This window comes from Micromys minutus, assembly GCF_963924665.1.
Source record: "Micromys minutus genome assembly, chromosome: 10".
Lineage (NCBI taxonomy): Eukaryota > Metazoa > Chordata > Mammalia > Rodentia > Muridae > Micromys > Micromys minutus.
Genome location: NC_137979.1, coordinates 14,312,320 through 14,339,468, shown reverse-complemented (window position 1 = coordinate 14,339,468; position 27,149 = coordinate 14,312,320). Strand labels below are relative to the sequence as shown.

Sequence of the window (27,149 nt, the reverse complement as noted above, 5' to 3'; positions counted from 1 at the left end):
CGAAGCAGATCCGGAAATGTGGCTTCCATATCCAGGTTCTCTAGAGAAGAAACCACATGCCATGGAATTCCACCCCCCCCCCCATGGCAGGTTCTCACTGTGTAGCCCTAGCTGCCCTGAAATGCACTATATAGACTAGACTCGCCTCCGAATCACAGCGATGCCCCTGCCTCTGCTTCCTAAGTAGTAGGGATAAAGGCCACCAACACTCAGCAGGGACTTCTCTTATTGGGCACCTTCTCCCACTGTATACCATTTGAACTTCAATTTACTTTGAGAGCTTTCCTTCTAGTTTATAGTACTGACCTGAAGAATCAGTAGGCAAAGTGATGCATCCAGGCATGACCTACAGACACTTGGGGCACAGGTCAGGCCCTGACATACTCATAGCTAAGCATCCCTTCACATAAGGACATAAAAAATAAAAACGATTAAAGGTTCTCACTTATAAAAATACTTCATAAGAATCACATTTAGGAGAGAACAGAAAAGAAGCACTTGATAATATCCACCTTAAAGTTTCATAAAACAGAAAAAAGATGAAATAAGACAATTTTACTTATTGACTTTGGGGGTGGAGATAGTAGTCCTGGCTGGCCTACTTACTGGGTAACCAGGATACGTATGAATTCTAGATCCTCGTGCCTCTAGCTCTCAAGGGTTAGCACCACGGCTACCAAACTGATCATTTTAAATCAAAGACTGAACTTAAGTATGCACACACACACACACACACACACACACACACACACACACACACACGGTACAATGGTCCCATTAAAATATTCTGAAGTAAAACCAACTCAAACGAATATGGAAGGAGGGCATATTTGGAAAGACCTCCCTGAGCACAGGAAGCACAGGTGAAATAAACAATGAAAAGTGACATTTCCATTCAGTAGGGAAGAATTATTCTGGTAATCAATTATTCTGGCTTGAATGGCTTTGTGCATATGGAAGAAAAAGACGATGTTGTATCAGATTCAGTACACACAAGGGGATCAAATTACTGGGTGTGAACATCTACGTGTGTGTGGGTGAAATAACGAAAACTTAATAGAGTATTTACAAATATTGGACTAGAAAAATATCTTAAATACAAATAAACCCCCCAGAAACAAAGGAAAATACAATCAGATTCTTTGATATGAAAGTATTAAGGGCTTGAAGTAGGGGAGGGCATGCTACACACATAGTCTCGAGGTTCCGTTCCCAGGACTATTAAACAAAAGCTCTGAAATTATACTCAAGCAAAAATTTCAAACAAAATTCACAAGAGCCCTCCAGAAAGGCAACCAGTGATGGAAATTCAGACCACAGACTCTTCTAAATAGCATTTATTTAGCATGTCATGAACACATATGAAAACATTCAATAGTAGCCAGAGGAAAGACAGATTGATACACAACTGCGAATACTGCTGTGCACTTGAAATTGAGGTTGCATCTTTCTCTGTCTATATATGAAAAAATTCGGCACACAAATTTTAAGTCATGTCACAATTCTCAGTCTGCAGAAAAGATTTTTCAGAACACAAATTCTAGTCCTATTCGGACAAGCTCAGCTAGTTTCTACATTATTTTTACAGAAGATATCAATGTCTTTTCTTTCTCATTCCAAGCTAATTTTTTCTAGTGAAATCTGTGCTCTCAAAGTCAATACCTCAAAATGTCTTCCTGAGTTTAAGCATAATTCCCAATCTTAATTTTCTTTTTATTAGAGATTAACTCATATCTTCTAGAATGATGTAGCCAGACACCCTACGTGGATACACTGGAGCTGCTCCTTAAAAGAGAAACTTGGTAGATTTTCTCTGTCGCTGCCTCTCACAGGAGACTCGCAGTAGGTTTTCACTGGAGTTGTCCTCACATGGGAAGTACAGAAGGTAGATTTTCTCTGTCGCTGCCTCTCACAGGAGACGTGCAGTAGGTTTTTGCCGAGTGGACTTGTTGAATCAAACAGGTCTTCACATACATATGTACATTTCCAAACGTCAAATCACTTCCTGCATTCCAGACCACTGTGAGCTATATGCTTCTGCATTCCAAATCTTTAAGTTTCCAGGGTGAGTTTCATTTGTGAGGCTTTTGTTGTAAGTTGTCCTTCATTAGTCTGTTCAGGTTTCTACTGACATTGTCACCTAACTATATCCTTTATCATCAACCAAACGTGTTTATAGTTAGCCCATCAGAGACTCTAGAAACCAACCAAAGCTTAGGGGTGGGTTCAAGTGAGGTAATGAAATGAGACCACAGCTTTTAAAAGGCTCAAGAAAGCCTCAATGTTAGGAGCAGATCTTTATCTTCAGTCTAAGGCACCACACAGATGGCTTCTTATATTGCTATAAGTAGCTTGAATTCCAAGATAGTTGAATCCTATAGTCAAATGGGCAGCATAAAAGTAAACACCAGAAAGCAGAGCCCACAGGGGGTTGTATTCACCAATGCCTGGGGGTTGCTAGGCCACTATTCTCTTTATGTATTCTAGTTACATATGAAACATTTTTTCACAAGACTTGTATTTTGTTTTTCAGAATTTCATTTTATTCTCCAGAGAGAGAAAGAGAGAATGCTGAATTCTCTGAGAAAAAAAAAAGAGGAAAATATTTTTGAATATGTGACCATGCTGTGAGTTGATTCCAATGTGAAGGAGAAAACTAAAGAAACTGGCTGTGATGACTTTGTGTGGAATAGTGAATGGCATGGAAGACAAGTGAGCTCTTTACACAGTGGTAATCTCCTCTACAGACTCCCCCTTTCATATAGAAATGGCAGTAGTTTCCAATCATGGCAAGGGCTGGGCTGTCTTCCACCAAATGCTCTGCTAGCTGACAGAGACCATGGAGCTGTGAAGATAGAAATGGGAGGGAAGGCTGGTAAAGGAGTTATATAAGCCAATGGGATCTCTCTTTTATAAACACAAGAGCTACCAGCTTATCTGTCTCACAGGGAGGAGCTAATACCCACAATATGGCCATGTTTTTATTTTTGAATGCTGCAAAACAATTTTTGAAATCCAATGCTTTTTGGACTGAGCGAATGGGAAAAACTTCAAAATGCTATTACTCTGCTCCTTTCACCAGAACTTTTCTAAGAACTGTCCTGGTGAAGTAGGGGTGCACATCAGCCCCTGACATCTGTAGTTTCGTGCTTCCCTCCAAGAACAAAATATTCCTGCCAAGAACAAAATATTTCTTTTTCTTATTCTAGCCTAAGAAGTCTAAAGACTCATGGAAGAACAAATCTATAAAGAAACAAGCCAGGGAGAAAGAGGCATCTGTAGCCCTTCAGATTATACACTAGGCTTGGCTGTTAGCTCAGGGACAGAGCACTTGTGTATCATGTACAAGGTCCTAGGTTTGATCCTCAGAATCACACATACAGAATGAAACATCATAGACCTATATATATAACTGTCTTTAACTATGAAAACATATGCAAGTGACTAAATTATGCTTGATGAGAGAAGACCATAGGAGTTGTCCAGTTTCTACTTTAAGGGCCAAATGAAATGTCTGTGGGCCCAGTAATGCTAAGGTAAATAGAAGCTGCTTAGGAATTTCTATGGGAACTGGTCTCTCCAAGAACAGGATTCAGTATCACAGTTGAGTATCAAATAACGTCTTTGTTATCCAAGAGCATTAACCCTCCATCATATGCACATCTCTAGCAGCAGCTATAGAAAGAACACATGCTGTGTGGCTCTAAAATGTTAGAGCTTTAAGGACAGGCAGCACAGGCACACACAACGGACATGAGCACACAATACAGATGTTCACACTCAGTTAAAAGCCAGCTCCAGTAGGGTTTGTATAGGACAGGGTACCATTCCGCTCACTTAGTGGAGACAGCATATGCAATGAGGACAATGTGTGACCAGGGGGAGATGCAAAGATGCATGTGAATCAGAAAGATTTTATCGTGGAAGTTAATGCTGTTAATTGGTAGCGAATATTTAGTGTTTCTAATGGGTTCTTTTTTGTAAAGATGTCTTCCATGAGCTCCGGTTGGTAACACTGTAAGAATGGAGATGTCTTCCTAAAAGTTACTCCTGCTGATATTCAGGACTCCTGCTCATCATCATACCTTTTGTTAGAGGTGCTATATGAGGCCCCAGGGAATCCAGATGTTGAGATGCCTATGTTCCTATGTTTCACTGTATCTGTCTGCTTGTTTGTTTATTGGATTAAACCCAGGGCTTGGTACATGCTAAGCAAGCAGTGTACCACTGAGGTCCACCCTATCCCAGACTTGATGTTTCCATTTGAATGAGTTTTTATTTTAATGCCTAACTCTTAACTTCTCTGTCAAACAGAGAAGGAGCCATAACTGAGAGAGTTATATCTTACACTTTCATTCACTAATTTTTATGTCCAGTAAAACAGAACATTTTCAGGTTTACTAATAAAAACACACTGGCTGGTTTAAATTCTGGGAGGAAAGTCAGAGCTAACATCTGGAGATGGTTATCCTTAAAGTTCCAAGGACTACATGGGAGAGATAGTAGAGCTGGTTCTCCGGTTTCTGACTAAACAGAGAAAGTCAGCTGACCAACCAGCCCCAGAATGGGAGAGCTTGAAAGCACCTAGACACACTGCCTAGTCACAGTTCCTAATATAAACAGAGGGTAGAGCTCCATAGGGAAGGGGGCAGTGCCAGCTGGTTGCAAGACTGAGTTTACAGAGATGGAGTTTACTCTCCATGACCTTTGTATATTCCTCTTTATAGCTCATGCAACTTCTGCATTTATAATTGACTGTTGCTGTAAGGATAATTCATGCACGAATAGTCATAGCTGCTTTATCTTATGAGTTAAATCCTGATATCATAAAAAGAATGAATTAACACTAATATATCAGTATTAAAATATCTGGGGACATTTATGCATATATGTATATGTGCTGTATGTATATATATATATATATATACATGTATGTGTATATGTGTGTGTGTGTACACATTTAAGGAGTAGCTGTATGTGGTGTGAATGTATATATATATGAATGCAGGTGTGCTCACCTGTGCTTGTTTTTTTTTTTAAGATTTATTTATTTTATGTATATGAGCACACTGTGGCTATCTTCAGATACACCAGAAGAGGGCGTCAGATTCCATTACAGATGGTTGTAAGCCACCATGTGGTTGCTGGGATTTGAACTCAGGATCTGTGGAAGCGCAGTCTGTGCTATTAACTGCTAAGCCATCTCTCCAGCCCTCACCTGTTCTTGTATGTACAAAGGCTAGACAAAGTGTTTTTCTCCATTGTTCTCTACCTTAGTCTATAAGACAGGATCTTTAAATGAACCTGAAGATCCCTGTTTCAGTGGCTAGCCATTGAACTCCTGGCATCGTCTTGACTACAAGCCCCCAACACTAGCATCACAGGCATTTTGTACCCATGACCAGCTTTTTTTACATGGTCTCTAGGAATTAGAATTCAGGTCCTCACCCTTACAAAGCAAGCATACTGAGCCATTTTTCTAGGCCCCACTTTTTTATTGTTTCTTTCTTCTCAAGACAGGGCATTTCTCTGGGTAGCCGTGGCTGTCTTAGAATGGGCTCTGTAGACCAGGTGGACTTTAAACTCACAGAGATCCATGTGCCTCTGCCTCATAAGTACTAGGATTAAAGGCAAGAGTCACCACCACCTAGCTTTTTGGTTGCTTTTTTGTTTTGTTTTGTTTTTTTGTCTGTTTGTTGTTTGTTTTGTTTTTGTTTTGAAGATAGAGTCTCATATACTTCATGCTGGCTTCAAATTCACTATGAAGCTAGGGATGGTCTTGAACTACCTATCCTCTCTGTTTCCACCTCCCAAGTGATGAGATTACAGCTATTCCCTAACATATCTGGCAATTCCCTGAATAAGATCAATTATTCTGACTCTAAAATATATTAAAAACATAATAGGGAGTGATGGCATGTGCCGATAGTTCTAAAAATGTGGGAAGATGAGGAAGAGGTAGAATTACTTGAGTTAAAAAAAAAAAAAAACACTCTTAAAACCATTTAAACACATAAATTAAAAAAAAAAAAAACCCACACATTTGAAAATGTACGGGGACTAAAAATCCCACTTTGCTCTGTAGTACTGCCCAGACTCCTTGTTCGCTCACCTATCAGCCTGACTCTATGTGATTCCTTTAAATGCCCAGTACACAGAATGAGAGTATGAACTGAAAGCCCCGTGTCACAGCCATGCTGCTCTGTGGGTGCTCTGTCTTCTCTCAGCTGTGCTTGGAGGACCTCAGCAGAGAACCCGCTGCGAGTTCTCTGGCTACGTCTCCTTCATGGGGTTCTTATGAGATGACTGCCAAAGTCAAATCAAAATGTCAGACAAGAACTTGTTCCACCAAGATGGAATCACTAAGTTGTTGCAGGAGCTTTGAGGCTTTGGGTTGGTTTCCATTTTTGCTCATATGGTAGGTTCAGGAAGGAGCTGAGCTATCAGCCAGTATTTTTCAAAAAGTCAGTTCTTCAAGGAGGCCACTTGTGGGAAGTGTACAATCCAGTAAGACCCTAGCGGCAGCAGCTGCCCCATGTCTTGCCAAATGACAGGCAAACACTCTGAAGCCGAATGATTTTCAGTAACACGTCTTCTCTGATTGTTGTCAGTTCTAAAGTTCTGAAAGGTTTTATGATAAGTTGCTAGATTTGAGTGGTTGGTTTGAAATGTTCAGGAAAATAAAGATTGGTATATGTTTTAAAAAGAAAAATTAAGGGGACAGAATGTAGCACAGAGGCCCACAGACCCCTACACTTTCAGGACACAGGTGAAGGTTTCCTATTACATCAGAGTTTCAGTAGGGGTCTGAGAACCTACACAGGAAACAAAACAATTTGTACAATAATCTATGCACAGTTACCATAGAAACGTAGAGCCTGTCTTTTATAAAACAATAATTTTAAGATGATGCAAATAGCAAGCAATGCAAGTTATGGCTTGGTTCCTCCTCCAGGGGCACACAGTGTGGCAGCAAGACAGACAGACAATGAAAGCAGGCACAAAGGCAAATAGAGGACCCTGTGATCACCTCAGTAGGGGGCATGAGGAAATCTTCATCTCCTATTCTCCTACTGACTTAAACAAAACAAAACAACAACAAGAAGCCCCCCAGAGCCACCGTGTGCCTTGGTGTCCCAGAGATAAATCTGAACTATGAAATAATGGGCATGACATTCCAAGGGAGAGCTGCAGAGCAGACTACACGAGTCCTTCTCCAGACAAAGGAACACACTATAACTGGAACAGATTTGACAGACAACCTAAAAATATTCTAAGAAACAGGATTGTGAGAAGAATCTAACTTTCTCAGTGTTATAAAACTCTGATCATTGATCAGACAGACCCTAAGGCTCAGAAACAAGTCAACATGCAGCCCTTCTAATCCTGGAAAGCACAAAGATCACAGCAACCTCCACAGACTAATATCTAGAACCCACGAAATTTGACTTTAAAAGACAGTATTTTGTATTTGAAAAACATTTAGAAATTCAAAATAATTTCTGAACACTCAGAATTCTCAAAGTTAAGAATACTGATTCCCAGTAGGGAAGACACCACATTACTGAATGCCAAAAATGCTGTGGGTAATCTGTAAATCTCACTTCAATTTTAAGTCTTATTGATTTTATTGGTAGGATTACTTAGTCTGCATGCATGCCAATGTATGTGCATACCTGGTGCCCTCTGAGGCCAGAAGAGGGCATCAGATCTCCCCTGGGACTGGAGTTACAGGCGGTTGCGCTCCACCATGCAGTTGGTTAGTATCACACCTGGGTCCTCTGAAGAGCAGCCAGCATTCTTAGCCGCTAAGCCATCTCTCCAGCTCCCCACTTGAATTTTATTTACCAATCAACTTCAAGTTTGCTTTAGGAATACCTTCCTCTTAAACATGACTGGGCTAATGTATTCTGAGGCACCTGATATGGGGGGCTGGGAATAAAACTTGAACTCACTATGAATCTGAGGATGACCTGAACTCCTTCCTCATTTTCCTGCCTGTCTTCCAGGAGCTGGCATTACTGGACCTGGCAGAAACGTGACTTTTATTGTCTCTTTGTTTTTGTTTGGGGCAGTGATGTAAGGTAGCTTGGACTCCTCGTTTAGACCGTGCTGGCCTCCCACTTCTACCCTTGTGGAGTGCCCCTCTGTCTTTTTGAAACAGTCAAATTGAACCAACAATCAAGAAGCACATCCCTGGGATGGTAGAAAGGGTTTCTTATCTGGGGTCAGTTTTCCTCCATAAAGTCATTTTAGCTTTTCCTGACGTATTAGACATAGGCAAGTTAGGATGTGAGTGTGTTCTCCCTATGCTGGTAAATACTAAAATCTAACCGGTGCCCCTTCTCTAAACCTGTGAGAACAGTTGGCTAGATTTTTTGCTTCACATATAAGTGAAGAGTTTTTCCTAAAATCCTATACACATACCGATCAAGAGAAAAGCAAAGCACTGGCCATGTGCCCTTTGGATTCCCAGAAGTGTGGCTCTTCCTTTGACCCACCTGCTGTGCCCCTGTATGTCTCCCAGCTCCTTCTGCAGCCTGGCATTTTTCTCTTCTTCTTCCAGCAACTTCCTCTTCACAGTGCGCAGTTCCTGCTGAGCCTCACATTTGATGTCGTTGGCCACTACCACTGCTGTCTGCAGGTCTGCCTGGAACCGCCTCCATTCCTCAGTTTCCTCCTGAAAATGACAGAATCCATGTTACCTCAGACACTAGGTAAGTGTGCTGGGGTCTCTGTAGGAGTTCCTTAAGTATCAGTCACTGAGAGGCTTAAGGAGAAAGACTTGGCTTTAATGGTGCTTCACTATTTGGAAAAGGCACAAGAGGTAACTCTAGATGCCACGGAGTTATTTAAAAATTGAATGATTGCTTTAGTTTTGTTTCCTGCAAAGGAAAAAAAACAAGGCATGGCTTAAGGTTATGGCTTGGAGATGTTCTAGAAAAAGCTATCTGGAGAGTGTAACAGGGTACCCTCCCAATGTTTCCAACCTAAGACAGGAACACTGTCCAGTAAGATGTAGAGGAGACTCCTGGTCTGTGGCTTACCTTGATCTGTTTAGTTAGGGTCTTCAATTGCCGCTCTAAATCTGACTTCTGCTCCTCCAGTTTGATCACACTGCCTAAAAGGAAATATGTTAGACAGAGTTACAAAGTTGCAAGGGCCCTGGACAAGGTAAGCTACAAAGCAAAGGGGGCAGTTCCAGAGACAGCAGGCTTAAAACCCATCCCACTGCAGTAGTAACGTTGTAAGGATTCTACAACAGAACTGGAAGCAGTCTTCCCAGACAGGAAATCAGATGACATGCCAGTGCTTCTTAGGTTACAAGCTCGGGAAGTAAGTTGTCATACTCCAGGGCAGCACTATGGGAGGAGACAACAGCCATGCAACATGTGCCCTTGCCTTGGACCTCCCTGCCAGTCATGTAACATTCCTGAACAGTCTTTATTCAGAGATTTGGATGGCTTTGGTGTAAAAGAAGATCTCTTGACTATTACTCCTGTGTCTTTGACACTAGTCTCTAGGGTCACCGTTCCTAACCACAGTTAACCCTGAGAACCACACGCAGCATATATGCAAGCATAAGTTCTAGACCCACATATACTAGAACAGCTTCAAGGTGGCACACCCACCTCTTTCTAATGAAGAACAGATTCTATTCCTTGTTCTCCCTGCCTCTACATTGCAACCAGAGCCATTTAAATTTTAGTATCAATATGTCAATCACCAAGCAAATTTTCTAGTAGTTGTTTATGAATCAAAACAGGCATAGTAATACATACTTTCAATCCTAGCACAAAGTGACTTTTGTCAAAAAAAAAAAAAAAAAAAAAAAAAAAAAGGAAAGAAGGAAGGAGAAGAGGAAAAAAGAGGAGAGGAGAGGGGTTTGGGGAGGATATGAATTGAATCTCCAGAGAAGGTTGGAATCCACACAGTCACATTCTGCCCTAGAAGTTGGCCTGAATCAGCCCGTGGGGCCTGGAGTTTGTGTTTAGGGTCAAGGTCACAGAGAAAGAAGACCCCCTCCTTTATTTCTTCTTGTTTTGTTTGTTTCTCAAGAATCTCATGGCAGGAAAGGATTAATCTAAGGCTGGTTTTGAGTGTTGCTGTCTTCCTGACATAAATATACTTTAATAATACCTTAATATCCCTGACAGAGTTTAAAAGCTTCTCAGAAGACGGTCTGTGTTATTTTCAGTCTCAGATATATTATGATATAATCACTAGATTCGGGCCTGAAATTTGCTCTGGACATTAATTATACACTTGTTTTCTTGGTGTGTCTGGGCTGACTTTTAAGGATTTAGGAACAATACAACCTCATTCTCCACAGTGCTAAATCACAAAGCAAAACAAAATAGGGCTTGTCCCCTTTGACCTTGTTCTTTACAAAGAGGGTGCTATGTTTGGAAACAGGCCGTGGACAGATATTTAATTGCATTCTCAAGAATTACTATTAAACCTGGGTGACACTGAGTGTCAATGCTCTACAGACCATGACAAAGGCCACGGGCACCGTCACTCTGGAATCAGTCAATTAATCCAGGCACAGAGCACACAATGAGCTCCCCTCATAGAAACCTCTGTGCTCAGTCAAAAAGGCAATGTTGAGCTGTTGCTTCCCACAGAAACAGTTACAGTCCTATAGGCTTCTAGTCACAGTTTTCGTCATTTAAAATGCCATTTGCATGAGACAGTTCTGCACACCAGAATCCTTGTAAGACAGGACAGTTCCATAAGCATCGGGATGCCTTTTTCCCCTACTTTTTCTAATATCAAATTGGTATTTTTAACATTTTTCTGTAGCTTTCTGACCTAGCAACCTTTCTTGCCTGTAAGCATCCTTTCCTTTATGCCTAATCAGTGTATAATGAATGACATGACTTACTATTCTTCTGGCCCTGCTCTAAGTTACAATGAATTCTTTTTGTCTCTAGCATTGTGACTCTACTGTCTATGACACTGCTGGCCACTGATCTTCATTCCACGAACCTCCAGAGTTCCTCCCTTTCTCATCCTTTCCATGGCTTCGACATCAGTGAGGATGTATTACTGTGCATAACATATCTCCCCAGCACTTTTCAAAGAAGCCTAATGTTAGGATCAAAGAATGGCCTCCTCTGTGTGGATAGACTAGATTGTTGTCTGACTGACTCTGAACTCATATTCACCATCACAAAAGCTCAGGCCTGACCAAAGTTATCTAACACACCTACTTCTGTAGATACATCACAGCCTTCTGCACTTAGGAACAGGAGACAGTGTTAGGGCATCATATCTGGGAGCATTTCAAGTAACAAAAATCACCAAAAAAAAAAAAAAGGTACAAGAGTGTTTTCTTTTGTTTTGTTTTTAAATAGAATAGTATGCTAAAAACACTTGTGGGTTGATAAGACAGCTCAGTGGGTAAAAACACATACTACCAAACCTGACTGAGTTTGATTCCTGGGAACTATGTGGTAGAAGGGAAGAACCAATTCTCACAAGTTGTCCTCTGACCTCCATACCCCAAATAAATAAAATGTAAAAAAACAAATATTTTTAAAGAAAAGAGAGATACTTGTACATAGCATCACAATTCAGACCAGAAAGTAGAGGTGTCTTGAGCTTAATCTCTCTCTGCTGTGAACAGAGGTTTTTCTGACTTTTTCTCTGACTTTTCACCTCTTTCCATATTTCCCCAAACCAGAAAGGTGTTGTAAGCACTAATCTAGGGATACAAGTATATTCTAGGGAGCTGGTGAGTTGGTGAATTCAGGAATACAGAATCTGTGAGTGCCAAGGCTGGCCGTACATGGTAGAAAACTTCTCAGGCAACTAAACTGACCTTAGTGGTAACCAGTGCCACACAAAGCTTTTTGATTTTGAGTCTTTTGTTATAAAAGCAAAACTCATTCAGTGTGATATTTGATGAGGTTGATTTAGACAAAACAGAGGAAGTTTAATCTCTTAAAAAATGTCCTTTCCCATTGAAAGCAGTGAGTTCCTAAAGCCATATACTGATGTGTCTTTGGAAACCAAGTGCTAACACCTGTGAGAAACCCTGTGTTCTCCCATCAATGAGAGCATGCTGGATTTGACCACAGGCACATGGTCTGTTTCACTCTGTACATCACCAAGCTCTCATCCATCAGAGTGCAGATGACACACTGTTGATACAAAGACAGTAAGTAATTCACTCTTAAACCCTGAAGGCATCTGTAGGAAAAAAACCCCACACTCACAGCAGAATTCAAGGTGGGCTTGGCTGTCTCGGGGTGGAGGCTATAAGGTGCTGCACAGTAGCTCTATCTCACACTTCCCAAGTGCACCTACCCTCTTCCAAGAGGGTCATCTATCTTCTTTTCTGTCACCCAGCTTTTTCCTTAACTTCCGAGATTACTGCTTGTTTCTTAAGTGCTGTTCTCTTAGGAAGGTGACGCAGTGCTTAAACAGGCTCGTCTGATACCCTGGCCAACACACATTCTTAGATACCCCCTTGTCGCGCCTTTCCAGGCTTGACTTCACTTACTTTCCAGCTCGCTGATGAGCTGATTATTGTGTAACTTGACGGCACGATGCTGTTCCACCTGGTCTTCCAATTCAAATATGGTTTCTTTCATGTCTTTGATTTCTGCGTCACTTTCTGAAGCTTTTTCTTGTAATTTTAGGCTGGTTCTGCTCAGCTGTTCTGCTTGATGATCACAGACCTCCTTCAGGTAAGAATAATCTTTTTCCATCTAGAGAAAAGGGAATTTGTGTCAGTTTAACAACAACATAAACCACCCCCCCAAAAAAACCAACCAAACAAACAAACAAACCCAAAAGCAAAAACAAAAAACAAAACAAACAAACAAAAAAACCCACTCCCATAGGTGGGTAGGAAGACTTGCTGGTTGCCCTGACATATGCAACTTCTTGCTGTTCTCCAGTGTAGGAACACCCAAGGCTATAAATGTTGAGAGAGACACAGTGTGTGCAAAGGGCTGGATTCTGTGCTCCTTTAATAAGCAGAAAGAAGGGGACTCCTAGCACAGGCAACTCTTTCCCTTACCAGGGCAGAACAGGAAATCATGAAAACCGCAACCTCACATTCTCTGCAGAGCAGCGCCCTCTGCTGGTGAGAGTCAATGTTCCTGAAGCCTGAGCTACAGCTAACTCTCAACCTTTGGGAGCATAAAGCACGTGACAGAAGACATGCTACATAAAATCTAAATTTTTAAAAATGATTTGTTTATTTTAATTTTATGTGCTTTGGTGTTTTGCCTGGATGTATGTGTGAGGGTATCAAATCACCGGGAGCTGAATTATAGTCAGTTGTGAGCTACCGTGTAGGTGATGGGAATTGAACCTGGATTCTCTGGAAGGACAGCCAGTGCTCTTAACTGTGGAGCCATCCTTCCTTCCAGTCAAATGCAGACACTATTGCAGATGGCAAGAAGTGCTTGCTGACAGAAGCCTGATAGAGCTGTCTCCTGAGAGGCGCTGCCAGAGCCTGACAAACACAGATGCCGATGCTCGCAGCCAAACCGTTGTACTGAGCACGGAGATCCCAATGGAGGACTTAGGGAACTGAAGGAACTGAAGGGGTTTGTAACCCATAGAAAGAACAATATTAACCAACCAGATCCCCAGAGCTCCCAGGAAGTAAACCACCAACCAATGAGTACACAAGGCGGGACACAGCTCCAGCCTCATATGTAGCACAGGATAGCATTGTTTGGCATCAATAGGAGGAGAAGTCCTTGGTCCTATGAAGGCTCGTTTCCCCAGTGTAGGGGAATGCCAGGGCAGTGAGATGGGAGTGGATGGGAGGGTGGGGGAGCACCCTCACAGAAACAGGGGAAGTGGGATGGGACGGGGATTTCAGAGGGAAAACCAGGAAAGGGGATAACACTTAAAATCTAAAATAAAATATCCAATAAAAAATCTGAGTGTTTTGGAAACAAAATCCCCCCCCCCATTAATTTCACCTGCTCAATTTTAATTACACACATAGAAAGAAACAAGGTAATGATGCACTCAAGTTTAACACCTAAATTTTGTCATATTTGCTAAATCTTTTAATGTAATAAAATGTGCCTTAACTTTTCTTTCCATTTCAGCAGGTAACAAACACTGTCATAAAGTTGAAGGGTTTCCCACACTTACTGCACATGTGAAGAAGCCCTTGATAATATACAGGTGTGTTCTGAGAATTATAAAACTCTACACACTGATTGTACATGTGTATTGATTCAGAACTATCACAATGCAGTACGTATTATGCCTTTCTCTTATACCAACAATGCTTATTACACTATTGTAACATCATTTTAAATTTAATATATGCAGAGTGATACATATTACAACAGATTATTTGTGTGTGTGGTGTGCGAATTTTCACATGTATGTGGGCACATGTATGGCTGCATATGTTTGCACAAAAGTATGGTGGTCAGAGTTTGACATCAGTGTTTTCCTTGATCACTCTCCATGATAGATACTGAAGTAAGATCTCTCACTTGAACTCAGAGCAAGCTAATTCAGCTAGTCTAGCTAGTTGGTTTGCTATGGGAAGTCCTTGCCTCTACTTCTTTAGTGCCAAGATTATAGGCAAGCTACCATGCCTACCTCACATTTACCTGGGTGCCAAGGATTCAAATGCTGGTCCTCATACTTACACATGCCCACATACACATGAAAATGTATCTGCCACACATACAAATAACCTGTTGTAATATTTATCAATCGGCATATATGAACATTTAAACATTTAAAAGTATGTTAAAATGGTATAATAAGCATTATCTAATACAACTTATCATCCACTGAGCCATCTGCTAGTTGGCACTACATTATTTTAATTACCACATACTAGAAATCCACTGCCTGAAATCACCACTCTATTATAAAAAAAAATGCTACTGCACCTTTTCCATAGCAATTTAATTGACATTAATAAATAGGTATAAACTTACCAGGTAATATAAACTTGATATGTAATAGAATTCTTCCTATTTTTTTTAAGTGTGGGGTCTTCCCAGCCAATAATTTTTTTCAGTTGCAGTTCTGGCTGGAGGCTCTAAAGGAGCAGGGATCTGGTAGACTTTATTCACAACAGTACATCGAACCCTCTGCACATGCACAGTGCTAGGCATGGAGAAAGTACTTCATGTGTATTTGATGAATGAATGATTACAAGGTGGTCCTGCAGTGTTTTCCACTTGGGAAGGTGGGATAGATGGACAGGCAATGGGGTGGATGGGAATATGAAGAGCAACCTTAGGATCAAGACAGATCATAAAGCCTGAGCTAAGGGTCTACAGTGATATCTAAAAGTTGCACTTCAGTTACAAAAATGTGTAGCTTTGCACTGTGGATATATATATCACTGCAGGTTGCTGTCAAAACTGAAAGTATACAAAATGGCTGAGGGCACAGAATCTGAAGTTTGACTGTCAAGATTTAAATTCCAATTCTACCAAATCAAGATTTGTGAGGTTTTTGTTTTTGTTTTTTAATTTTATGATTGCTGTTTGGAGAGTCTCTTATGTAACTTAAGCTAGTTAAGTACTCAAAACTGTTCTGCTTCAGCCCCCCAGTACAATCCTAGTACTGGAATTACAGCATGCTACACCATACATAGTTGAACCTTGTATTTTTTTTTTTACTTCCTTTGCCTCAGTTTCCTTATTTGATCAATGTAGGAGGTTTGATAGTATAATGCATTTACAGTTTATCAGTGACTGGTACAGTTTACCTTTGCCTTATGCAGTAACGACTCAATAAAAGCTATTCCCTTCTTCCAGAATAGCCTTATGTCTTATGCATAAGCAAGACATAATAATGTGAATAACAGTAAATATAGGTCTATTCAATCATGAGAGTTGGTTGGTGGAAAAGCCTAGAAGTCTTCTATCTTATCAATGATAACTTTATAATATATAGAAAATTACTTTTTTTAAAAAAAATGAGGGGCTAGATGAGATGGCTTTGCTCTTTCAGAGGTCATGAGTTCAATTTCCAGCAACTACATGGTGACTCACAACCATCTGTAATGGGATCCAATGCCCTCTTCTGGGGTGTCTGAAGACAGAGAAAGAGTACTCACATACATAAAATAATAAATAAATCAATCTTTTTTTTAAAAAAGTGAGACATTCTGTTTTTTCTTTTCTAAAAGAGTTACAGATGATTGTGGTACACTGTGTAGTTGCTGGGAACCAAACCCAGGTATTCTGTCTGGAAGAGCTTGTAACCATTAAGCCATCTCTCTGGCCCTGAAGCCCTCCATTTTAGATGTTAGAAAGCTAATGTCTGAAAGGCAACACTGGAAGGTAAATTTGAGGTCTTATGGGCTCATGGCTGGACTCCTCAGGCAGAAGCATGGCACCTGGAGCATGCACATGACTGGCAGGAAATATTATGGGCACAGAGTAAAACTGGGCACTCTGATGAGGGAAGGGGCTAAGCATCCTGAATGAGGTCTCTGGGTGCAGCTGAGACTGCTGACCCTCAGAGGCTCTGGTTTTACTTCTATACGCTGATTCATCATGATAATGAGCACCCAGGAGCGGCTTTGCATGGGGGAACAGGAGTGCAGAGCGTGAGAGTCTGGTGACTGTCTCAATGCGGTCACTTCTTTCCTGATATGAAACATGTCCTCCAATACTCCAGAAACTTGGTTGGGTTTTGTTGTTGTAGTAGTATTTATTGCTTGTTTGTTTGTTTGATTGATTAATTGATTGATTGAGACAGAGTCTCGCTCCATGTCTACACAGTCCTGGCTGTCCTGGAGCTCACTATTTAGACCAGGCAGAGCCACCTGCCTCTACCGCCAAAGGGCAGGGATTAAAGGCCTATGCTACTATACCCAGCCAAAAAACTTTGTTTTTTAAAAGAGTAGTTTTAGCATTTCATGTCATAGGGACACTTACCTAAATGACAACAAGATGTTATTATTTTCAGGTTACGTTCATTTTATAAATAAACAAAAATATATAGAGAAATTATTCAAAAGGAAGAATATGGGCTGAAGAGATGACCCAGAGCACATACAGTTCTTCCAAAGGTTTTGGTTCCCAGAACTCACACTGGGTAGTAACTCTAGCTCCAAGGGGTCTGATGCCCTATACTGGCCCCCACGGACACATTCACACATGTGGCATATCCACACACAAACACAAATGAACAATTTGAGAAAATTCAGCAACCAAGCAGCAGAGAACAAAGCCCTGTGTTTATGATCACCAGAGTTCTAAAATGCCCTTTTTGTGATCCTGGCCTTTCTGCTGCCTAGCAATGCAAACTTTGAGTTTAGTTTTTTTAATTTGGGACTTCTAACTATCAGATATCCAAACATAGTTTTTGGTTATTCCTTTGAAAAACAGAAATCACTTCCAAGCTCTGTATCTTTCATTTTTGAAAACTAATTATTCAGTTGGATTCAAACAGATCACCAAGATTTCCCAGTGAGAGGACATCAAGAGTCCTCCCTGAGTCACCAACGACTAAATCCAGGTAGCAACCTAGTGAGCTGTGGTCAGACCAGGCTAGAATCTTAGCAAGTGTCACCACTTCCTCCAAGCTTTGGGACATTTTTGAACTTGGGGAAAAAAAGTACTGTTGCAGGTCAGTTCCCTTGGAAATACTTGGAGAAGGACATGTGCACACGGGAAATATTTTGAGGAGTGCTCCTGATCCTCAGTGTGGGAAAGCCATGAAGCTGTGGTGCTGTGACACTATCTCATGATGGCATCCATGGACCTCTCTGGTAAAGGCCCTGGCCTTTATTTTCTCAATGCATTAGCCATATGAAACACCACCCAGAGAGAGCCATCTTGGAAGGGGCTCCAATTAGGTGCTGTCAGAGGCCACTGATCCTCAATAGTGGAGAAGAGGTGAGAGCCCTGGGTGCAGACATTAGAAGGCTGTGTTGGCATACACACATCGGGAGTCTCCCCCACAGGAGTGGGGTACATAACTGGCATTAGCACTGGGTGACTGGATTACACGGAATAATGATTACTGTAAGATGAATCCATACAGTCTTCTTTAGTTTATTCTGATGAACTAGCACTAAGGACATCAAACTGGAGATCAACTATGAACCAAGGCCTATCACAGCACAGACAAGCCCCAGGACAGAGAATGCAGAATAAAGCAAATAAGGAAACAAACTTAGGACCAATACAACAATATTACCAATACATAAGGAGGCAAAAATCCAATACATTAGGAGGAAAAGCATAGTGTGAGGTGAAAATGGAGTCTAAATATTTTAGTTTACAGCTGTTAGGGTCTGATGGCAGACAGCATCTTGAAAAATCAGACTGCCTTTGAGAAATCATTTCATATTCTATTCAAATAATCACACACAAATCACAGAGCAGGGCAGGATTAGAGCTAGGTCACTGCAATAAATTCTGAATGAATTCACCGAGGTTGTGTTAAGAGTTCTGTCAGAAATGAGCACATGGAGGAGGTGCTGCCCAGAAGAAGAAGTCTGGCTTGTAAAACTGCTGCTTCTTGTGTCTAGATATCAGCTTAGAGGCTTTGCTTTGGCAGCATTAAGTGAACCCAGGGCCTTGCCATGTCTAGCTGGAGGAGTTGGCCATTTTACTAAATTTGGCTATTATACTGTCCATTAAATAATTTTAAATACTAAAAACTAAAAAAAAAGAAAAGAAAGAAAAAAAGAACAGAGAACAGTCAAAGAAGTTACAAGTTCTTCCTACCCTTTTCTCTTCTTTAAAAATTATTTCATTTTATATGGAAGAGTATTTTTCCTGTATGCATGTCTATGTACCATGAGCAGGCCTGGTACCACAGAGGCCAGAAAAAGGTATCAGACCTCCTGGAACTGAAGTTACAGACAATTGTAAGGACCACGTGGGTGCTGGGAATTGAACCCAGGTCTTCTGGAAGAGCAGCCAGTGTTCCTAACCACTGAGCCCTCGCCCTAGTCCCCTCCTACCCTTTTCAATAGTGCCTCCTTCAACTGAGTTTAACTTTATAAACCTCAGAGTGTGCATCAAGACACTATTAGATACGTTTTTACTGTTTCTGAAGGGAAGAAGGAACAAAGAGAACAAAGGTCTTGACATAGGAGGCACTTTGGCCTAGAAGCTGGGCAGCTATCAGTGAGGTCAGTGACTATACGAACAAGAGCAGATGAAAGCCTTGTTGAGTGTCTGAATGCCACTCCTGATCCCAGACAGCTCTCCTCATGTTTTGATTCTATGTACCCTCTCAGGAAACCGCACAACCACCCTTACAGCCACCCAGGCCTAGGTCTGTGCAGAGAGTGAACAGCTCCTTCTGCAACTCCTAACAAAAACCAGTACTCAGCAAACCCTCCTTGGCCAAACTCCTAGTCGCCTCTCCATTCGCCATCCTCCCAGCCCAGCTAGTCAGCCCTTGGCTTTCTCATCTGTGGCCACAATCTTTCTCAACTATAAATTATCATCATCATCATCATCACCTTTTTTTTTTTTTCAAGACAGGGTTTCTCTGTGTAGCCCTGGCTGTCCTGGAACTCACTCTGTAGACCAGGCTGGCCTCACACTCAGAGATTTACCCATCTCTGCCTCCCAAATATTAAGATTAAAGGTGTGTGCCAGCACCACCAGCCTTTTTTTCTTTTTTCCATAATTAATTTTTAGAATTTCATAGACCAGGCCACCATCAAGTCAACAAAGGGGAAAAGGCACCTGCCACCAAACCTGAGCCGAGTCTGGTTCAGAGAACCCATATGGGATGCAGACTATGACCTCTACATGTGAGCTATGGTACACCTATCCCAAGCAAAATAAATTAAAAACATTTAAAAAAGAAAAACAACAACAAACCAACTAAAAATGTTCACAAAAATTAAAATGGAAAAGTGTGGACTTCAAGAAACATTATATAAGACAATGGAAAATAACCCTAATGTTTAAGTGAATGGATAAGCAAAAGGCAGCATATCTGTACAAAGCAGTATTAGCTGGGGGAGGGGGGAGGTGAAGTCGTGACAATACCACCCCCCCCCCATTTACCTTGGGAAAACAAATAAACAAACACATGCTAATCGAAGGACAAAGATAAAAGGCCAGTGTTTACTTAGAATGCTGGCAGAGGCATTCCAGATCCAGAAAGTAAATTACAGACTGCAGAGGTTAGGAGTTACCTGCTAATAGGTTCAAAGTTTCCTCAAGGGGCGATAAGAGCTGTCAATCAGCCTGTGGTGATCGCTGCACAGCCACATGAGTATACCAGACAGCACTGATCCATTCACTTTGGAATTATAACTCAATAAGCTTTGAAATTCCTTCCCCTCCTCTCTTTTCCCTTTCTCATTCCTCTCCTCTCCTTGCTCCCCTTCCCCACCTTTTGGGAACAGAGTCACTATTTAGCTGGTTTCAAATACACAATGTCCCTGCCTCAACCAACCAGGTACTTATGATTACAGATGTGTGCCATCTTGCCTAGCCAAAACCCCTTTTCCTGATGACACCCCCCTGCTTCCTTTTTTTCTGCAAAGCTCTTAACCTTATCATGAGGGAGTGAGGGAGTAAAGTTCTTCTAGTAATGGCTTTGCTTTCTCTGAACCAAAGGTTGTTGGTTATAGTGCCAGTTGTTAGATCCGTTCTGAACATGTTCCTGCCTCATCTTTGATTTTAAAAGTCAGTCCAAGTCCACGATTAAGAATACCTGTAATACATATGGTTCGATCTTTGAACACTGGCTCCAGCAATTAACAAATTAGACTTATAACTGTTTTCTGCTTTGGTCTGCACAATTGGGGGGAAAAAAAAGACAGGGCTGAAGAGACAGCTCAGGGTTAAGAGCACTTGCAGCTCTTCTAGAGTACCTGAGTTTGGTTCCCAGCACCCACATTAAGGAAGCTCATTAACTTCACTGTATTAACTTCAGCTGTATCACTCCAGCACCAGGGGATCTGACCCCTCTGGCTTCATGCACCTATGCTGACATGCACAGCCAACATGCACCTACCTATAATTAAAAACAATAAAAATCTTTAAAAAGAAAACTTAATATGGTGTCAACAGTAAAAGCTGAAGTGTGATGATCTAGAGTTTCTGGGATTTCTTGCTCAGCTGGGACAGAAATCAGAATGGGGAAAATGCAGCTCCCTTAATGTCCGAGCTCAGACTTGACATCAGAATTCTGCTCTTTAGAGTACAGTATGCCCTGAGTGTCAGCAGCTTAGTGTCTGCCACTGTTGGTCAGAACTACTTGTTCTTGGAGCCTCTCTGGAAGTCTCCCGGGGGTAGGACCACTTGCCCCAGCAGCCCCTCGACAGGCCTACTCTTCACTCTGCCGGTCTCAGCTTTCTAGTCTCTACAGTACTTCACCTGTAATTCTTGCACTTGAGTACTTGCACAGTTCCCAGCTCTCTGCTCCCAGGCGTTTTGCCAGATGTGCTCAAGACTACCCACCTTTGGTGTGATCTTCTTGTGCAACCAGCTCAATCTAGTCTATCCAAGATGAACTAATGGATAATAAAATGGCCAAAGCTTTATTGGGAACTATGCTGTAGCACAAGGGGAGAATGTATAAGAGGGGGGGTCTTCTGGACTACCCTCATGAGACAGAGGGGAAGACGGCTCACACAGTTAGGGATGGGCAGAACCATGCACATACACTGTCACTGGTCCACTGTCTGTGTGGGGTACTGGAGCTGCCTGTCTTAAGGTCAATTATAAGTTGTTAGATCTGTTTTCGGTAGAGGTGTTCCTCCCTGACCAAATTGTGGATATCTGCAAAGTGGGTAGAGATATCAAGTGCAGCTGTGGAGTAGGGAAGGGTGACCTGAAGCTGTCATGGCAGCAGGGAAGATTCAAGGAACCATGCAGGGAGTCTGGAGTGCTTGTGGCCTGAGACTCCCAAGGTGGGAGTGGTTACTGTAGTGGCCCGTGGAACAGAAACAGCAGCTTCCAAAGCAACCAGACAACCAGAGCAAAAGTCTCTTTCAGGGGTGACAGAATGACGGTCTCTGGATAACTGAAGAAGTATTTGCTTGATGGACAGCAGCAGTAATTTCCAGAGGTGGCAGGAAGGACACAAGGTGACAAATAGTAGACACTAAAGCTTACCACAAGCTGACAGTAGTGGTTACCAGCTGAGCTTGGCCTCTGCCCAACCCTGAGCGGCTGCTTTGCTGAGCTTCAGGACAGCTGCCATTGCACTGATGACAGGGGCAGGGGTTGGAAGCTCGTCAATCAAGCAGCTGAGCTACTCGTTTTAACCAACTCCTGACAGCTCTAGTCATTTAAGAAGTATTTATGACGGGAGGAATAAATACTCAAGGCCAAATAGAGGATCAGAGATTGAAGAATAGATCATTCAGAGACTGCCTTACCTGGGGATCCACCCCATATGCAGCCACCAAACTCAAGCACTATTGCTGATGCCAAGAAGTACTTACTGATAGGAACCAGATATGGATGCCTCCTTAGAGGCTCTGCCAGAGTCATACATATACAGTTGAGGATGCTTACAGCTAACCATCAGACTGAACACAGGGACCCCAATGAAAAAGCTAAAGAAAGGACTGAAGGAGCTGAAAAGTTTTGCAACCTCAAGGGAAGAACAACATTATCAACCAACCAAACCCTCCAGAACTCTCATGGACTAAAAAAAAAAAAAAAAAAAATCAACCATTGAGCACACATGGACAGACCCATGTCTCCAGTTGCATATGTAGCAGAGGATACCAATGTCTGGCATCAATGGGAGAAGAGGCCTTTGGTCCAGTGAAGACATGTTTTCCCAGTGTAGGGAAATGCCATGGCACTGAGGTGGAGAGGGTGATTGGGAGAGGGAGCACCTTCATGGAAGCATGGGGAAGTAGAGGGGAATGGAGAGGATAACATTTGAAATGTAAATACAGAGAATATCCAACAAAATAATATAAAAAAGAAGTATTTATGACCGATACCCAGAAAAGTTAATAATCTTCTTCAGTAAATTTTATGCAGTACTTAATTCTTAGCCAATGTCCTTAGGGGAAGAAAACAGAAAAGATATTCCCAAAAGTACCTAGAACACACAAGAATATAAAAATAGTTGTTATTAAAATATGATAAATTTTAATCCAACCATTTGACAAAACCTAGTCAATTCCTAATATGTGGAAAAAGTCACGATGCTAAAAGAGTATAAAGCATACAGTGAAACAAAAGAACGACAGCCCGAGAGCGCTGAGGAGTAAGAATGTGGAATATATGTTGTTTTTATTTTGACATCTATCATGGCTACTGCAGAACTCATTCTGTTTCATGCTATAGAAAACAGAGATGGCTATATTGCATTCTTATTGTTGTAAATTTTTTTAATTGTATTTTCTTTTTCTTTCTTCCTTTTTTTTTGCAATGATATTCTGACTAGAAAAATGTTGTACTAGTATATTTACATTTCTGCTATTTAAAAGAAAAAAGAATATCTTTACCCAGAGATAAAGCTAGAAATGTAAATTTGCCTTTGAGAACTAACAATGAGCTGCAAAAGTAGGGTAGATTCTGGGGAGGATGTGGACGGCAAGCGCTGCCCTCAGACATACAAAGAACAGAGATAAGGAGGCATGGCTGCTACTCACAGGGGAGTTCTGAGGTCAAGTTCAAGGAAGAGAATGATGCTGTGGCCTCACCTCACTAGAGGTAATAACATATCAAAGGAAGAAAATAAATCCACCACAAGGAAAATAGGCTCCATCTGGTAGTTCAGGATCCACCACTTTTCACAGAGACCTGCTGGGCGAACCAGGCACAAATGCCAGTAGGCATGTGGTGAGGGACGCATAGCTGTGCTGGTTGTACAGTTTAATCTTCCTGAGCTTCATCTCGGGTCCTGTTTTCCCCTGGGAATGGATTCCTTCAGTGACAATACTGAAATCCTCGGTTGTTAGGATACTCTACAGTGGGGATACACTGAGCCCTCAGGCAGTGCTACAGATTGGATATGGTTTGTTTTCACCCAGACTCATGCTGAAATCTTATTTCCAGTGTGGTAGTTTTAGGAGGAGCTCCTTAACTGTTAACTTGACTAGATTTGGAAACACCATGAAAACATATCTGGTGTGTCTATGAAGATGCTTCCAGAAAGGTTTAACTAAAGGTTTAACTAGGACTGAATACAGGGAAAGCAAGATGAGGAATGGTATTCATCTTTCTCTGCTTCCAAACTACAGGATGAGTAGATGCTGCATGCCACTGCCATGCTTCCATGTCGTGATAGATGCGACCCTCTGTTAGGGTTCAGGTCACCTTACAAACCATACAAATGCTGATCTCAGTCAGATAGGGACAAGTTTATTGACCATATGCCCCAGGACAGATCCATCAGGGCCATGGTCCAGACTCGGGAGCTAAACCCTGACACTGAGTTATGATTCTACAAGGCTTTTAAGCCTAACATCTACAAACATCTGTGCCAAGTTATTACACCAATCATGATTTAGGGAAAGGAGATTTCCTTAGGAACATGTCATGGTTGTACACTTACCCTGCTCCCATAGTTTAGGCTATTCAACTGTGGGAGGGACTTGCCTTGTCTAACATCCATGTCTTAACTTGCCAACTAGAATGTCTGTTTCCCATGTACATGTCTCTTTCTGCCAAGGAGGATGCTGGTTCCTAGGGAGGTCTTAGGAACTTAAATTTTACTGGACCCTTACTCAAACTGGAAGTCTTGTTCCAAACAGTTTCTTATATTGGTGCAGGTGTTTCTCTTATGTTGGGGTCCGTCCTAGGGGCAGCTTATAAAAGCAAATACCATAAAAGCTCATACATAGGTACAGAAAGTGCTGCTGGGTGCTTGGTTTGGGTCCAAGCTTATTATGGCTAACTATACAAAGCAGTTCTAACTGACTTCTGTTGTGACTGATTTCCAAGAACACCAAAGCACAGAACATCCTAGTAACAGCAGTAACACATATAAGAAAGTTTCCTTAGGACATCAGTAACAGCACAAAATAAAAGGCTAGACAGGTAACAGTTATCGGGGCCTTAACATTTTATCTAGGCCTCAACATGCTCAAAACTGTGAATAAAATAATTCCTTCCATTCTTAAGTGTTTATATCTTTGATAAAGCTATAGAAAAATATTGAATACTGAAAGTAAGACTTTTTAGACGTGATTAGGAGGGATACTGCCTTCACGAGTGTAGGTATGTCTTACAGGCTCTCTCTTGCTCAGGGACTAAATGGACGACAAGCTCCTCTTATAAAGGGAAGCTGGCATCTCCGTTCTCTCTCTCACTCATGCATTCTCACACGAGGTAGTTTCTTCTGTTCTACCATAAACAGAAGCCACAGTAACCCTCAAGACACTGTTACTTGACTTTAGACTTCCAGCATCTTGACTTAGCAGCTCAAATAATCCTTTCTCTTTCTGAATTACCCAGCGTGAGTACAACAGAAACTGTTTAAGAGGTCTAGAATCTGCTTTTTCAGTGTTGATGACTTACAGAAAAGTATTACTCTCTGAATCAGACCTGGAGTCTTAATATCTATATATTTTTTTAAAACTCTGTGGATGTAGCATTATACTACATGTGTTTTTTTTTCCCTTAGACTCTTAACTAAACATGGACTAGAATCCTACTGTCAGTATATAATAATTCTAGTTGGTAGAAAATCAGTAAATATACAGGACTATGTGAATAACAGTTAAACTACTTAAAAAGTAATTTGATTTTAAGTATATATTTGTAATGCTATACTCCACTCTACAGAAAATATATATTTTCTTTCTTTTTTTTTTTAAAAAAGATTTATTTATTTATCTCATGAATGTGGGTACACTGTAGCTGTGTTCAGACACACCAGAAGAGGGCATCAGATCCCATTTTAGATGGCTGTGAGCCACCATGTGGTTGTTGGGATTTGAATTCAGGACCTGTGAAAGAGCAGTCAGTTCTCTTAACCACTGAGCCATCTCTCCAGCCCCCAGAAAATATACATTTTTCTATGTCCTCCAAATAGATTAAATATATATATATAAACCCTCTAGATTTTATTGTCTTTACTTCAGCTAAACTATAAGAAAGAAAAAATTCATACCTTTAAATCCATCCAGGGTAGGGTAAAGTTAAGAATTTTACTCAAGAAACCAGGAAGGAAACAAATTATAAAAATTCTTTTAAAAAGAATAAAGGTAGAAATAAATTAAGAAATAGTTTAGGCTGAGAGTGGTACTTCACACATTTAATCCCAGCACTTAGGAGGTAGAGGCCAGTCAGCTCTACAGAACCACTTCCAGGACAGCCAAGGCTACACAGAGAAAGCCTATCTCTAGAGAGGAAAAAAAAAAAAGGCTTTAAGTGGAACTTATACAGTAACCTAACCAGTTTATTGCATTTATGGATTGTGGCTACACATTCTATATTTTTTATACAGGAAGATAAAATATTACAATTCTGTCAATATAATTTTGTATGCATACCTAGATATATACCAACTGAGAAAAATGTTGGCAGATTTTTCTCCAGGTGGTAGGATTAAAGGCAATGCTTGTCTTTTTTTCTACACTTTTCTGTAGTGATCATTTGACTAGCAAAAAATACTGACAATGCCAGAGATGAGAAATTGAGGAAAGACTTCAAGGTCCTGGAGAGCTGGAGAGCCTTATTGTTCCTGCAGAGGACACAGGCACTACTCAGCATCCACATGGCTGCACACAGGCATCTGTAACTCCCATTCCAGGAAATCTGATGATCTCTTCTAGCATCTGTAGGTACTACACACACATGAGGTGCATATATACACATGTAGGCAAAACACTCATACCTATAAAACAAAATAAATCTAAAAAATGTGTTCTTTTTAAAGAGGGTCCATCTTACTTTACAAACATTTTGTAAAGTAAGTAACGAATGATCTTTATACAAAAGAGAACATTCTGATTTTACAAGGTGACTTAATGCAAAGTTTCATTTATCAACATACAATTCAAAGGAGCACCTGGCTCATAACCACTAATGTTTCCATTCCTCCAACAAAATACCCATGAATTCACAACACAAAGATACAATCTCCTCACACAACCTACCAGAGGACAGAGGACAGCTGAGTACAGAACTGGACAGCAACTGACAGATCACAAAACAAAGGAAGCAACAGTAGAAATTTCCCCAGGAGCTCACAGCAGAAACTGCTTTTTGAATTACTGACAGCCATAAAAT

The 27,149-nt window shown here is 41.2% G+C and overlaps 1 protein-coding gene across 7 annotated transcripts in view; it reads right to left on the bottom strand.

Annotated features, from left to right (window-relative positions):
• SPECC1 (sperm antigen with calponin homology and coiled-coil domains 1) overlaps positions 1-27,149 on the bottom strand; it is a gene marked incomplete at both ends in the record, with an annotated part of 178,738 nt that overhangs the window by 67,868 nt on the left and 83,721 nt on the right. For 3 of the 7 annotated variants that reach the window (XM_080924202.1, XM_080924204.1, XM_080924205.1), the window contains 3 exons: positions 8,451-8,680; positions 9,048-9,121; positions 12,512-12,719. In XM_080924202.1, the coding sequence (XP_080780328.1) occupies positions 8,451-8,680; positions 9,048-9,121; positions 12,512-12,719 (512 nt within the window). Of the gene's footprint in view, positions 1-2,638; positions 2,846-8,450; positions 8,681-9,047; positions 9,122-12,511; positions 12,720-27,149 lie in introns of those variants that run through there. The other 4 variants (XM_080924201.1, XM_080924203.1, XM_080924206.1 and 1 more) reach the window with 2 other exon arrangements.